At 46.1% G+C, this 16,362-nt stretch overlaps 1 protein-coding gene across 2 annotated transcripts in view; it reads left to right on the top strand.

Annotated features, from left to right (window-relative positions):
* The window catches only part of WDR72 (WD repeat domain 72), a 227,685-nt gene that overhangs the window by 75,806 nt on the left and 135,517 nt on the right, over positions 1 to 16,362 (top strand). For both annotated transcript variants that reach the window (XM_069982637.1, XM_069982644.1), the window contains 5 exons: positions 652 to 797; positions 1,168 to 1,261; positions 3,507 to 3,648; positions 8,105 to 8,350; positions 9,929 to 10,149. In XM_069982637.1, the coding sequence (XP_069838738.1) occupies positions 652 to 797; positions 1,168 to 1,261; positions 3,507 to 3,648; positions 8,105 to 8,350; positions 9,929 to 10,149 (849 nt within the window). The remainder of the gene's footprint in view (positions 1 to 651; positions 798 to 1,167; positions 1,262 to 3,506; positions 3,649 to 8,104; positions 8,351 to 9,928; positions 10,150 to 16,362) is intronic.

Below are 16,362 nucleotides of genomic sequence, written 5' to 3' on the forward strand. Positions count from 1 at the left end.
TTCATGTCACGTCACGATAATGCAAGTCTATGGAGCCATCTCCTCACACAGACACAGTGAGAAGAGGACTGCTCATTCTTCTGATCTAAACACCCAATTCCTGACCGATAAAAAGTTTTGATGTCCCCCTGACAAATTTAAGGCTATGTTCACATGCTCTCTTAACAAGAGATGCATTAAATTCCACAAAATGCACAAGCCACTGTCACAAATATGGTGCATTCTAAGAGCTCTATTATATGGAGTGTTTATTGGCCAATATCCTCTATATAATATGGCCAGGGGCTATGATAAGACCAGACAAATGTTTTTTTAGTCAGATGAATGCTTTATTTTGCCCTGTCTAGAAATCCAAATTTGCACAGGGAGAATGTGTGGCCAATGAGTGATAGAAGTAGAGTTCTGCACAAAGGATCCTGGGATCTGCACTGTTCTCACTTGTATGAAGCTTGCAAAATAAAATCCTTTTCTTACAAAATGTGCCAAGTGCTCCGGGGAGAGGCTTAGCCATATCAAATTTTGGCCCCTACCTACTGCTAAGTTGTGCAGGCCTCTTCCAAACCTATGTCTCTAGCAGACAGCATTAATATGTATCATATTGTATTGTCCTAATTTCCTAATCTTTAGTATCTCCATTGCCTTTGTCTCCAGGTTTATGATTACTGTGATTTTTCCCTACTCTGTACTGATGTTTGTAAAAGTGGCCAGAATTTTGCTGGGGGCGAGTTTCTAGCAGCTAACCGACTTATCATCTGGACACAGGATGGACACAGCTATATCTACCAGCTGCTGAACAGGTGGGTTCACATAGGACTGGTATACGATAAGTCCAGGTACAAAATAATCTGTTTGTAAGTGTATTGTACAAAATCCCTGCTTGTCACACTTGATCAAAACCCATAACAAAACCCCTTTGACATTAGAACATTTGGCTTGAGTTTGGCACTCTTCAGTCTTTATGTGAAGCAGCAGGAGATGAAGAAATAAGATTACCCATGTAGAACTTGATTGGGCAGATGGTGCTATGATTTCCAAGAACACAAAAGTAATTAGTTACCATCTTTGCAACTTTTTTTTTTTTTTTTTTGGGTGCTAAGAATTTTAACCCCCTCAGTCACCTTTTTGTTTGATGTCATTTTAAAGCCTCTTGTTGCTTTCTTTCTGCAGTGGCCTTTCTAAAAGTGTATGTCCGGGTGATGGAGGATTACTTAAAGAAACAATCACCCCTCACTTGCTGTGCTCCACAATAATGACAAAGGAGGTATTTTTTTATCCATAGCCTACAAAAAAAATCTGACAAATATTATGTTTTCATTAGGCTAATCTATGTATATTAGGCCTAAAAACAGCATTAGAATCCTATGCTTTATACTAGAGTTTGAAATAACAGAAGGGTGGCACTTGGAACACTACTATATAGCAGATGACATACAGTATCATAGGATGTAAAAAAGGACAATAGTGAAGAATTGGGTTCACAAAGAAAAATGGTTGAGCTGAAAATGTGAGAAATTCTGCAAAAAAAAGTTATGTATGTGAGTGCAGATTAAGTAGATTGGTGCACATTTGAGTCACCTACGAGACCGGTCCAATTTCATGCAGACAGGGCTTCACAAATGATCCTCGGGATTGTTAATGCAGCCCTTTACTTCTATCTTTCAGCAGATGCACATCTCCTATTACCCAGCAATATATGAGGCTGTTGAATGAGGATTTTTGGTAACTTGCTAAAACAATGCGACCAGTTAACAAACGTGCATTTGCTTGTTTGTTGGCTCATCGATGGGTCTGTTACATAGGAAAAATCACCTGCTTGGCTGATAAATCATTAGGGGTTTGATATCTGAAAGACATCAAACTCTGCCTAAGCCTTTATAGTGCATAAAGTATATATCATACAACAAAAATGCCCCCTGTACAGTGGTCAGGTCTATTACCAGCCAACCTATATCTAGAATATAATATAAAAGATCTGTAAGAAAAAGTCAGCATCTATGTCAACGCAGGCGCAAAGTGCCTTATCAGTAAAGTAACAATGTCAGGTATCATGAGGGCCATTGTAGCTGTAATACAATTTAAGGCCACGTTCAGACGCTGTAAGACAGCTGCCGTTCTGTGATGGCGTGAGCCAGACTTCACGTTGTCTGAACAGTAAATTTCATAAGGCCGCTATTCAATGAATATCGACTGCACAAAATTGACATGTCAGTTTTCTGAGTGGCCACATGGAATCCCGGACGGAGTGTATACAGAGTGTATACACTCTGATCGGGATTCCATAGGAAACAATGTGAATTCCCCCTTTCAATAAATAGCAACTGGTATTTCAATCTACCACACTGACGAGGGGCAAAAACCCCGAAACGGCTGTCTGTGGGTGGAAGCCTGCCTTTGCAAGCCCTTGTCATGATCGCAATACTCGCACCTTGAGTTAGACATTGACAAAAGGGGCCACCCTGTTGTTTCCCTGTCTATGTTCCAATACTCGCAACCGAGTGGGACTTAAGGGGTTATTTATCAGGGTGGTGTGGTGCTCTCCCCATCATGGAGGCACCCCGTTGGCAACAGGCTAGAGATATCTGGCTATCCCGTGTTTTGAGACTCGTAACTGAGGCTCCACGGACTCTTGTTTTGCATATTTAAATTTTTGGGGGCATCAGTGGAGACTCTTGATTGAGTACTTCATTGGAATTTTTTTCGCTGTTCTCCTTGAGTTCAGTGATTACTGTGTTTTGTTGGTTGATTTTTCATTGCCCCAACTAGCCAGAATCCTACCCCACACTGACGAGGGGCAAAAACCCCGAAACGGCTGTTTGTGGGTGGAAGCCTGCCTTTGCAAGCCCTTGTCATGATCGCAATACTCGCACCTTGAGTTAGACATTGACAAAAGGGGCCACCCTGTTGTTTCCCTGTCTATGTTCCAATACTCGCAACCGAGTGGGACTTAAGGGGCTATTTATCAGGGTGGTGTGGTGCTCTCCCAATCATGGAGGCACCCCGTTGGCAACAGGCTAGAGATATCTGGCTATCCCGTGTTTTGAGACTCGTAACTGAGGCTCCACGGACTCTTGTTTTGCATATTTAAATTTTTGGGGGCATCAGTGGAGACTCTTGATTGAGTACTTCATTGGAATTTTTTTCGCTGTTCTCCTTGAGTTCAGTGATTACTGTGTTTTGTTGGTATTTCAATCTGCAGAATATAGAAAGTGTGAACAAGGCCTTAAGCTGGTATCCTATGTACCTATGTTAACATCTGCATTCAGAGCTCTACCTGGCAGCTTTGTCACTTATAATAGCAGATATACTACAGAAACCTCAATGGAATTATAATAGACCCTATTATAAGTTGTAACAGATAACATATGCTGTGTATGTTATTAAATGAATTGCATAGTAAACTCCATTGAATTAAATTTACAGCCAGTACAAAGCTGCAAAATATATTGGTGTATTGGGACAGTTGTAATATTAACTTGTTTGTTAACTCTCTTCTCTTATTTGAACAGAGCTCTTCATGTACTATGGGTTTCATGAATGAAAGGAAAGAGCCATTTTTTAAAATACTGTATTCTGGTGATTCAACCGGGCAGCTCCACTTCTGGCATATCCCCGATGTTCCAGTATCACAGTTTGATGGTTCACCATTAGGTAAAAAAATATATTTTCAGCTCGTTAATAATATAATATACTACGCTACTACACTAAAATATATGTTTATAGGAACAAAATTGCCCCCAACAGTCTGGTTTATATTGTGTGTTACATGTGGAGAAGCATGGTAATGGGAACTTTCTTCAATATTTTTTTTTCTATAACAGATGTGCATGCCAAACATTAAACTCCTTATACTGCTGTCTTAAAGAGACTCTATCACCACGTTACAAGATTCTAAACTGCTGATAGACTTTAAAAAAGCAGAAGACAAGGGGGTTGCACACACCTTTATTATCTGTGTACAGTGCAGTGTCATTGAGTAATCCTACTTTTTATTAACATGTAAATTAGGGTGTTTGGTGCACTGGGGGAAGTCCTTTGGCCCTCAGTGTACCTGTCTGCCGGCTGGCTCCTGCAGAATGCTCTTTTCTTGATTTTATATGGCTCTATGAAAGTGCAGCAAGGGCTAACAATGTCTGTGCAGCCCTTGCTGGTAATCCAGGATATATACAGTAGAAAATATAAAAGTTAGATTTACTTCTCCAATATTCCTCATTGTTATCCTGCCTGTTCCCTGCTGCCAAGAGCTGACACTGCCAAACTAGTCTGTGCAATGGCGCTGTCCCATCTCGGCCAGTGATTGCCCAAGATGGCTCTCAATGCAGAGACGTGTTCAGCAGTCTCATTGTCAGCTGCAGTGAGCAGGGAACACAGAAACAAGGCAGGAGACCAGGGAGCCTGTAGAGGTTCATATAACTTTATTATTTTGTATACACTTTCATCAGTCATTGTCCGCACATCATTATCACAAGGACTGGCGGACGATGATTTTTAAACTTGCTGAAAGATAACAATGAGCAATTAACTGATCATTGCCTTTACTACATGGGGTGATATCTGCCTGAAATGGCCTGATCCGGCAGATAGTCTCTCTGTGTTATAATGGCCTAAGGACTGGAGCAGCAGTGCTGGAAGCAGTGGGGGATTAAACTGGTAAATATAGGTTCTTTTGTTTTGTATTACAATGTCTAGTGGTGGATACATTTTTATATAATTTGTAAAACCCCATTAGGTACAAAATAATATTCTCCTGGGAGATCCACACATCAGGAGCACATTGCTAGATCATTTTCCTGCACAAAATTGAGCTTTACTAATGAGGGGAAGCAATAGTGTGCGCAGAAATGAGTATTGTGCTCAAGGCATATTGGTTACTTTGAAGCAATCCTGTTTGCTTTGTATAGAACTGGTAGAAGACTGGCAAATATTATATCCTCTTTAACAACAGGAAATAGTAACATGTTACAAAAGCAAAAAAAAAAATAAAAAAATAAGAGCCAGCACTCTCTTAGCGTAGTAACCTGTCAGAGAGAACAGTGGCGTAGCTATAGGGGTCGCAGGGGTCGCCATGGCGACCGGGCCCCTACGCTAGGGGGGCCCGCACGGCCCCCCTTGCCACTTCCTCCTGTGCTCCCCCGATCCGGGGGGGCCGCGGCAGGGGATATGCCCCCCGGACCTCTTTCAGTTCAGTGAGCTTCCGGGATGCCGGCCCCGGCCGGAAGCTCACTGATGCAGGACCGCGGCGCCGGGACTTCTCCTCCTCCTTCTCGGCAGCTGACATGTGACGTCATCACGTCACATGTCAGCCGCCGTGCAGTATAGAGGAGAAATCCGGGCGCCGCGATCCTGCATCAGTGAGCTTCCGGCCGGGGCCGGCATCCCGGAAGCTCACTGAACTGAAGAGAAGCTGCCAGGCCTGAGGGAGATCAAGGATCCAGGTGAGGTGAGTTTACTTAGATTTTTGTATTTTTTTTTTTTTCATTTTTTACATAAATGTTGCGATGTGGGGGGCTGCACAAGGGGTCTATACAGGGGGGGGGGGGCTGCACAAGGGGGGGGGGCTGCACAAGGGGTCTATACTGGGGGGGGCTTGGCTGCACAAGGGGTCTATACTGGGGGGGGGGGCTGCACAAGGGGGTCTATACTGGGGGGGGGGGGCTGCACAAGGGGGTCTATACTGGGGGGGCTTGGCTGCACAAGGGGGTCTATACTGGGGGGGGGGCTGCACAAGGGGATCTATACTGGGGGGGCTGCACAAGGGGGTCTATACTGGGGGGGGGCTTGGCTGCACAAGGGGGTCTATACTGGGGGGGGCTTGGCTGCACAAGGGGTCTATACTGGGGGGGGCTGCACAAGGGGGTCTATACTGGGGGTGGCTGCACAAGGGGTCTATACTGGGGGGAGCTGCACAAGGGGGTCTATACTGGGGGGGCTGCACAAGGGGTCTATACTGGGGGGAGGGGGCTTGGCTGCACAAGGGGTCTATACTGGGGGCGGGCTGCACAAGGGGTCTATACTGGGGGGGCTGCACAAGGGGGTCTATACTATAAGGGGGGTCTGCACAAGGGGTCTATACTATGGGAGGGGGCTACACAGGGGGTCTATACTATGAGAGGGTTACACAGGGGGTCTGTACTGTGGGGGATCTACACAGGGGGTCTATACTGGGGGGCGGACTGCACAAGGGGTCTATACTGGGGACGGGCTGCACAAGGGGTCTATACTGGGGGGGCTGCACAAGGGGTCTATACTGGGGACGGGCTGCACAAGGGGTCTATACTGGGGGGGCTGCACAAGGGGTCTATACTGGGGGGGGCTGCACAAGGGGGTCTATACTGGGGGGTGCTGCACAAGGGGGTCTATACTGGGGGGGGCTGCACAAGGGGTCTATACTGGGGGGTGGGGGCTTGGCTGCACAAGGGGTCTATACTGGGGGGCTTGGCTGCACAAGGGGTCTATACTGGGGGGGCTGCACAAGGGGGTCTATACTGGGGGGGCTGCACAAGGGGTCAATACTATAAGGGGGGGCTGCACAAGGGGTCTATACTATGGGAGGGGGGCTACACAGGGGGTCTATACTATGAGAGGATTACACAGGGGGTCTGTACTGTGGGGGATCTACACAGGGGGTCTAAACTGGGGGGGCTGCACAAGGGGTCTATACTGGGGGGGCTGCACAAGGGGTCTATACTGGGGGGGCTGCACAAGGGGTCTATACTGGGGGGGCTGCACAAGGGGTCTATACTGGGGGGGCTGCACAAGGGGTCTATACTGGGGGGGCTGCACAAGGGGTCTATACAATGAGGGGGGCTGCACAAGGGGTCTATACTATGGGAGAGTGGCTACACAGGGGGTCTATACTATGAGAGGGTTACACGGGGGTCTGCACTGTGGGGGGGGGGGCTACACAGGGGGGTCTATATCTACATTATCTGTACTCAGAGATATCACTCTGTTATCTGTGGTGTTACATAGGACTGCAGGTGATATCTACTACATGATCTGTACTCGGAGGGATATCACTGTGTTATCTGTGGTGTTACATAGGACTGCAGGTGACATCTACTGCATTATTTGTACTCAGAGATATCACTGTTATCTGTGGTGTTACATGGGACTGCAGGTGACTACTACTTTATCTGTACTCAGATATTACTGTGTTATCTGTGGTGTTACATAGGACTGCAGGTGACTACTACATTATCTGTACTCAGAGGGATATCACTGTTATCACCTGCAGTCCTATGTAACACCACAGATATCAGGTGACTTCTCCAGGTTGCAGAAGTTCAAACTTCATCGTGCCCTGCTGATAGTTTATTATGGGAGTTTTGCAGCATTTGGCTCTTCAGGTTGCAGCACTACAACCCCCATCATATCCAACTGGCAGTTCATGATGAGAGTTGTAGTTTTTCAGCTGGAGAGTCAAAGATTGGAATACAATGATAAGACAATGACACAGTACAGTCCATTAATTATAGGGGGCAGTAGTGCAGTACATGAGGTGGAGGCAGTGACAGTACATTAGAACATGGTGGTACATTAGAGTAATTGGATATAACGTTAGATATGACTTTGCCTGATCGGGTGAGATGGGGGGCCCCAAGCTAACATTTTGCACCAGGGCCCATCAGCCTTTAGCTACGCCCCTGAGAGAGAACATCATCTAACTTTGTAAGTTTATGCTGTAAATTGTCTACTGAGAAGCCTTAAAAACAATCTGTGCCGAGTCCTTTCTCTTGCAGGACTTTGGATGATGCAATTGTTTGTCAGTGATAATGGTGGCAGTCAGATGCTATCACAAGTTTATCTAGACTGGTCTTGGATTGGCAGCACACTTTAGATGAGTACGTGTAGCTGGCTGACTCAGCTCAGTAACAATAGACAGCTTTACTCTCAGAACTGTCTACAAGCCATTTGTTTAATAACATATTTCATTGATAGTTCTGTTTGAGTTTGGCAAATATTGACCTGACATCTATTCCATAGATAAGAAGTTTCATAGATAAGAATAACAATTCATTATTATGTTCTGGACAGAAGGGATTTCACGTCTGTACAATAGCTACACTTTCATTTAATGATACTGTTGATGTACTCTGTTTTTTAGAGATACCACTAAAGGTAAACGTGACTCTTCAGGAAATGTTTGACAGACATAAATCAATGTCGGAGGGAATCATTGATCATCTATGTAGTCCCAGTGAAGGAGTGGCATTTGCTGCAGTCACTGCATCGCTCTACATTGCCAGCCTTGATAAGTTGGTGTGTGGCTGTGAAGATGGTAACATTGTTATCACATTTGCATTGCATGCAGCCAGAACAAGGCTCCTACAAGACCAACCACTGTTAAGAGGTAATAATGATGACCCTAAAACCTCATACAAAAAATGATATGCATTTATAGTACTGGTTATATGATCACTACATTTTTACTAATTCAGCATACAAAATAACCAGTAAATTAAAAGAAAAATCATTGGGGGGACATTTATTAAGACCAGAGTATTTATGCGCCGATCTTAAATTAGGCCCCACCCCCAATTGCCCTGCCGGATTCACTAAGAGGTGCACCTTCTCCAGGCATAAACCATGTAGAATCTGGCGCTTAAGAAGGCCACGCCTCTTCCCCACCTTGCCACGCTCTGCCTGCCCTGCCATCAGGCAAGCGGGGGATACAGCTGGCAACTGCCAGGAAAAAGGAAGAAGGAGCACAGCTTTCATAAATGTCCCCCATTGTACTGAAAATATATGTTTATTTTATGTTCTCATATACTTTTTAATTTTAGAGTATTAATTCTTATTAGCTTTCAGGGTATAAAATTCTGTCCATGGTCATGTTATGGACACATAGATACAGGACTGATTTCAATTACAGCATAGTAGCTGCAACTGTTATAAAACAGGTTGCGCACCTTTGTGATCATCACATGACAAGAATAGGAATTTATCCACTGGAAGTAAACAATGAAGGTTCTAACTGAGTGACAGCAAGCAGAGATCTTTGAGGCTATGTTCCCACAAAGTTATTTTTAGGTAAAAAGAATGGCCATTCATGACTATGATCATTATTTACGGCCACCATTATAAAATAACAGCCATTATTTTCAAAACAACAAACATTATTTTACCTAAAAAGACATTGTGCAAAACATAGCCTTGAACTGGAACTCAATGTAGATGTACAGAACTCAACAGATGTACAGTAATTGTATGTCCATTTTTGTGGGAAGTTGCAGCAAATTGCGTACAGTTATGTCTGTGAATAAAATGGGCACAGGCGCTATACTGCTGCCATTTGCAGCACGTCCTGGCTGTCAATCACCTGCCTCAACTGTCAGCTGAGATGCTAAGATGCTAAAAGTTAAACCTATAGATGCTGCAGTCAGCGTGACAGCAGTATCCATAGGGCTATAGAGGGAGAAGTCTCCCTCTGTTCACCAGCAGAGTGATTGCAGAGTCCTGATGGTAGCCTTGACAACCTTACTGAGGCCTCCGATGTCATAACTACAGAAGCCAATCAGACTCTGCCCCAAGGAAGAGTCTTATAAGCTATGCCTGACAGTGTATCACTGACAAGTATAATAATGCTGCTAAGATCGGCACTGCAGTGTATTATGTGTGTGATCAGATGTGATAAAAAAAACTTCCAGTAGCACCCAAACAGATAAAGTCTTTCCATCTATATAAAAGATTAAAGCACATACAAGTCGAACACGTTTATTTTGCACTCTACATACTCATGCCTATTTCCTATTTACATGAACATTACAATTTTTGAAGGAAAGTCCTAGTGGTAATTGTCCATTCATTCTAACAATCAATCTGCCCCCTGTCATCAAAAATGGCCATGTTTAAAAAAAATATATATATGGTGAACTAAAAATGAATAAAATATTTTCTGAAACATCTGTCTCTATTTTGTTATCCATAGGTTCCCTGCCACATAGCATATTTGCAGGCCATGACAGCAGCGTGACAAGTATACTTTACCCACATGAACGGTCAGAGAAGTATGATCCAAGTTGGCTTATTTCCGGGGATCAGAATTCTTCTGTAATTTGGAGAGATGTATACACAGGGGAAATATTTCACAAGTTCCTACTGCAGTCTGGAACAATCCTGAAGTTGCTAGTTCCACCCAATGATTACAAAGTAAGGATAAACGGTCTCAGTCAATTTATATGACTTATCCCCTATAAACAGCATAGGAATAAGTGTTGGTTTGCAGGGGAGTACAACACACATCATCTTGAGAATATGGTCATGAGTGTTCTGAACAGAACGATGAATTGCACATGCCTACCACCACTTAATTAAAGATGATGAATGGAGTTATGGCATGTATGTGTGACTTGACATTCAAAACAAACACTAGGGTCCCTGTTCTCTGACACTTATACCTATCCTGTAGATAGCAGATAAGTGATTTAACCTGCATTTCACATATATACTGTACTTTATATGTACTTAAATATGAAGGACATGTTTGCCATAGGCTTGCCCTGTAATACAGTCCATTGTGATATTTATCTGTAGTTATAAACCTAGGACACTTAAATAAAAATCTCTGCCACAAAGACAATGCAGAATATTCACTGCTATTTAATGCAGAATATTCACTTAGTACTAAACCAGTATGGAATTCTACTGTTTTATGTGTCATATACCATTGAAGTATAAGGCATAGTTTTCATGTTACCCCCTCCTTGAACTCCTTTTTTTCATTGTAAAAATTCAAAGCTAGTATGATTACATTGATTTATAAGCTCTCATATCAATTGTGCTGGTTTAGCGTCTGTTCACTGTTGTATATTATAAAATAATAATAATAATAATAATAATAATAATAACAATTATAATATTTTAATATGTATATAACCTAATGCTCCTGCCCTTGCGCTGATGACATTTATCTAAACGCGAGTAATGCACTAATAAATATGTTATATGTATAAGGGAACAGCACACAATCCAGAATTGTTACCTCTATTATGGGTCTTATAGATAAGAAGCTCAGCACAGCAATATTTATACAAAAAATTGCAATATAGTTTGTAAGGTCCCAAAGAGTTAAATGAGAAATGAAGCACTGCTACCTAGGTTTATATATTTCAGACACGTGTCAACTTCAGTAAAATGATATTCTGTTTTAATTATTGATTGATGCACTTTTGTTTTGGTACAGTTAAAAATAATTTAAAAAGACAGCTTTAGGTCAGCTAAACTTGACATTTAAAAAAATGCCTGACCTTTTAAATAAAATACATAGAACTTTGACAGACAGTCAGCATGCAACACAAAAGTCTCCATCCTGCAGTGGGAAAAATCTACAATATGCACTTTTATGTCAAATATAACTGTACTGTTGCTTCCGATACAAACAACTAAATAGATCAGTGTGATCATATATATATATATATATATATATATATATATCAGTTGTTAGGACATTAGTGCATTTGTAGACCAATGGTTTTGTATTTTTACATGAAAGTGCTATAACTGGTTGAGAACAGAGTTTAGTTTACGGACATAGGTATATATTATAAAAGGATATAATTGTAACGCCTGGAGTCGTGGATCCACTGAACCGTCACTAGCGATGGCACTAACCTCACCAGGGAGCGGAGTCTAAGGGGCCGCTGGTTTTCACCAGAGCCTGCGGCAAGGCGGGATGGACTTGCTGCGGCAGGCGACCCCCAGGTCGCTACCCCTGGCTTGGTTGCTAGTGACGGCAGGCGAGGCGTGGCAGGAGCAGTAGGCAGGAGATAGTGCAGGCAGAGGTCTGTAGGCATAATCGCAGGTGGCGGACAGTACTCAGGAACAATAGGAAGGCAGCGGGCAGGGACTAGGGACAAGGACAGCGGACAGGAACAAGGAACAAGGACTGAGGTCAGGAACAACAGGGAGCTGGGCCAAACGCTATGGGAAGCATGTAGGGGCTCCAACACCTGTGGTGGGGCATGCTGGGATTAAATAGGGAGTGGTTGGTGCAACTACCAATTAAGGGCGGACTGGCCCTTTAAATCTGAGGCAGCCGGTGTGCGCGCCGTAGGAGGCGGGGATGCGCGCGCCGTCCGGGACAGATGGAGACAGGAGCGGGGCGAGGTAAGGCGCCCCCCAGGGCCGAACTAGTAGCAGCGCCAGGTCCCTGCACATGTAATAGACCAAGGAAGAAGAAAGCTGGACACACTATACAAGCGCACACCACAGGTATAAAGTATGAAAAAATATCAAATTTTATTTAAGCAAAAACACCAAACACTTAATTAAAAACATCTAAAACGTTCCCATAAGGAACACAAAAATGATCAAGGTTGACCCACATACAATATAAATAGCGGGTCTAAACCCTACAGGGGATTGGATGCACAGAATAATGCAACCATGACCGGAGCTACCAAACATATAGACAAATATTGAATGGTAAAAAGCCTGCACATATATAGATGGAAAGATTACAGGAAAGAACCATGATATTAAATACTACAATACTACCTGAAAACATATATTAAGTGCAAAGCAATAATAAATGGCATAAACAATAGTAGCAAGAAGGCCTATCGCCCAAATGGAACAAGATAGACCCCACTGACGCCTACGGTAGCTCAAACGGTCATGGAATAATCACCCCTGACAGAAGACTCCACGCGTATCGTCACCCTCCGGTGACTTCGTCAGGAGTGTCACATGGACCCCGGCGGCTGCATGAGGCAGAGGGAAGTTGCGGCGGCCCGGCGCACGGGACGCTGCCGCAGCCGTGACAGTACCCCCCCCTTTGGCCTCCCCCTCTTTCTTGCCTGCAGGTGGAGGCAAATCAGTAATGAAGTCCATCCCTATGTGGCGCCAGGGACGGTCTGGAACTGGCAATGGCTGAAGTAGACCGGCAGGTCTTTGACGGGGTGACTTGTTTTGGCACAAACGGCACATGAGGCCACAAAGTCCTTGGCATCCTGGAGGAGATTGGGCCACCAGTAATGGCGAGAGATCAATTGCCCGGTCTTTTGAGCTCCCGGATGTCTGGCCACAAAAGAGGAATGACCCCACTTCAAAATTCGTCTTCGAAGTGCAAGGCGCACATAGGTCTTTCTGGGAGGCACTCTCTGAAGAGTAGAGGTGGCGATTGGCACTAGGCGATCGGGAGGTATAATGTGACGAGGGGATGTGGATTTGCGGATGAAACCCTTCTGTAAGTTCTTCCGGATGTAGGAGGACATGGCCTCAGTCTCGGGTACGGAGAGAGGGTACTGCCGACCTTGTGGAGGAGAAGTTCCAGGAAGGAGGTCTATGGGACAATCGTACGCCCGATGAGGTGGTAGAGAGTCCGCCTCCTTGGCAGAGAAGGCATCAGGCAAGCCTCGGTATTCCGCCGGTAGGCCGGATAGAGGCTTGGCGGGATCAGGTGACGACATAGAGTATTTGGGCTGAGGTGACTTCAGACACCGGTTAGAACAGTCCTGACCCCAACTGAGAATCTTCCCGGTTCTCCAGTCCAGCTTAGGGGCATGTAATCGCAGCCAAGGGAGTCCCAGGAGAATGGTGGAAGAAGAATGGGGCAGGACGTAGAAGGAGATCTTTTCTTGATGTAAAGTGCCCACCTGGAGGACTAGAGGTGCGATCTGGTAGTGCACATGGTCGGTAAGAATCTCGCCCGTGACAGAGGAGATAGTCAGGGGTCTGGCTAGTTGGGTCACGGGTAGCCGCCATCTTTGGACCAATGTTGCTGCAATAAAACTGCCTGCTGACCCAGAATCGAGAAAGGCAGTAGTCTGGTGATTTTGTCCCGTGGGTGTCTGGATGGAGACTGGCATAGACAACCTCGGAGAGGTGGCATTCACACTTAGGGAGGCCTCTCCCACCGGACCTAGGTGCTGGCGTTTCCCGGACGCTTAAGGACGTTGGGGACATCTCAGTCGAAAGTGATCCGGACCACCGCAGTAGAGGCAGAGATTCAGCTCCAGACGACAAATTCTCTCATCAGGCGTCAGGTGAGCCCGTTCCACCTGCATGGGAATCTCAGGAGTCGGCTGGGACACCGGAACGTCAGGATTCTGGAAGACCGGCGCCAGCTGGTGATGGCGACGGGACAGGCTTAGTCGCCCTTCATGTAGGACCTCCTCCTCTCTCTCAGAAAAACGAGTATCGACCCTGGTGGCCAGTAGGATGAGTTCGTTCAGGGAGGTAGGTAGGTCTCGGGCGGAAAGCACGTCTCTCACCCGACTGGACAGGCTCTTCTTGAAGGTGGCTGTTAGAGCGGCCTCATTCCAGTCTAATTCTGCTGCCAGGGTGCGGAACTGGATGGCGTAGTCGCCAACGGAGGAACTCCCTTGTGAGAGGTTGAGTAGAGCAGTCTCAGCCGAAGACGCACGTGCAGATTCCTCAAAGACGGAGCGAAACTCGGCCAGGAAGGTTCGGAGATTGGCAGCAGCAGGATCATCGCGGTCCCACAGCGGCGTGGCCCAGGCCACAGCTCTACCCTCTGATGATGAAAGCCACTTTAGAGCGCTCGGTGGGAAACTGACTACTGACGAGTTCAATATGCATGGTGCATTGAGTCAGGAATCCCCTGCACAACTTGGGATCGCCTCCGTATTTACTTGGGAGAGCCAATTGAAGTCTCGAGGAGGCTGCAGGAGGTGGTGAGCGCTGAGCTGAAGTATGCTGCTGTAAGGCGGCAGTCAGTTGCTGGATCTGCTGCGACTGTTGCTGGATCTGTTGAGCCTGTTGAGCGACCACTCTGGCTACGTCACGGATATCAGGCACCTTACCGGGATCCATGGTTGGAGCCTACTGTAAAGCCTGGAGTCGTGGATCCACTGAACCGTCACTAGCGATGGCACTAACCTCACCAGGGAGCGGAGTCTAAGGGGCCGCTGGTTTTCACCAGAGCCCGCCGCAAGGCGGGATGGACTTACTGCGGCAGGCGACCCCCAGGTCGCTACCCCTGGCTTGGTTGCTAGTGACGGCAGGCGAGGCGTGGCCGGAGCAGTAAGCAGGAGATGCAGGCAGAGCTCTGTAGGCGTAATCGCAGGTGGCGGACAGTACTCAGGAACAATAGGAAGGCAGCGGGCAGGGACTAGGGACAAGGACAGCGGACAGGAACAAGGAACAAGGACTGAGGTCAGGAACAACAGGGAGCTGGGCCAAACGCTATAAGAAGCATGTAGGGGCTCCAACACCTGTGGTGGGGCATGCTGGGATTAAATAGGGAGTGGTTGGTGCAACTACCAATTAAGGGCGGACTGTCCCTTTAAATCTGAGACAGCCGGTGCGCGCGCCCTAGGAGGCGGGGACGCGCGCGCCGTCTGGGACAGACGGAGACAGGAGCGGGGCGAGGTAAGGCGCCCCCCCGGGGCCGAACTAGTAGCAGTGCCAGGTCCCTGCACATGGACCCCGGCAGCTGCATGAGGCAGAGGGAAGTTGCGGCGGCGGCCCGGAGCACGGGACGCCACCGCAGCCGTGACAATAATAACATTAAAAGTAGAGATGGTCCGAACCGAGTTTGGTTCGGGTTCGTAAGAACCCGAACCCTCAGTAATGATTTCCGCTGTCTGCCCGCTCTGTGAAGCGGGCGGATCCAGCGGGAGGACCGCCTGGAAAACTGGGATACAGCCATAGCCATAGGCTGTATCCCAGTTTTCCAGGCGTTCCTCCCGCTGTATCCGCCTGAGCGTTCGCTGTATCCGCTGTATCCGCCAGAAATCTGCTGCCGAGCGTTCGGGTTCATACGAACCCCAACCTCGGCAGGTTCGGACCATCCCTAATTAAAAGATGTACAAGTTATACCATCATTTAGACTTCATTATAGGGATATTTGTTGTCCATATGTGTGTTAGTATCTGAAATTAGAATTCTGCGTTAGGGATGGATTGCATATCTAGAGTTTTTCTGTAACATATGATGCTCCAAAGGGTACTAGTTCTCCTTAGGGAGAGTTCGTCATAAAAACATATGGAGACTTACAGGCCATTGCTGCTCCACTGGGAATATGCAAAATAGCTCTCAAACCTCTTGGGCAAAGAGATGTCCCTTCAAGTCAAGTGTCACTCTATCTAGGAGTCTTATAACATGGATTAGGGATTTTATACCAAGCCAAACAATCTCTCCTAAAGGAAAGACTTCCCATCTGCAGACAGCTGGTTCTGTGTTATTGCCCCTCTTCAGTGCAGAGCAGGGTGTTGGCTGGCTAGTGAGAGACCTATCAACGTGGGTCCAAGGGATACCAGTTCTCCTTAAGGAGAGTTTGTCATAAAAACATATGGAGACTTTCTGCTCCACTGAGCTGTGAGAGCTATTTGCATATAATACATGGTAGCAGTTATGGCGTTTAGCCTCTGTTTAATATGGCTCCTTACTTCATCATTC

This window comes from Dendropsophus ebraccatus, chromosome 1, assembly GCF_027789765.1.
Source record: "Dendropsophus ebraccatus isolate aDenEbr1 chromosome 1, aDenEbr1.pat, whole genome shotgun sequence".
Taxonomy (NCBI): domain Eukaryota; kingdom Metazoa; phylum Chordata; class Amphibia; order Anura; family Hylidae; genus Dendropsophus; species Dendropsophus ebraccatus.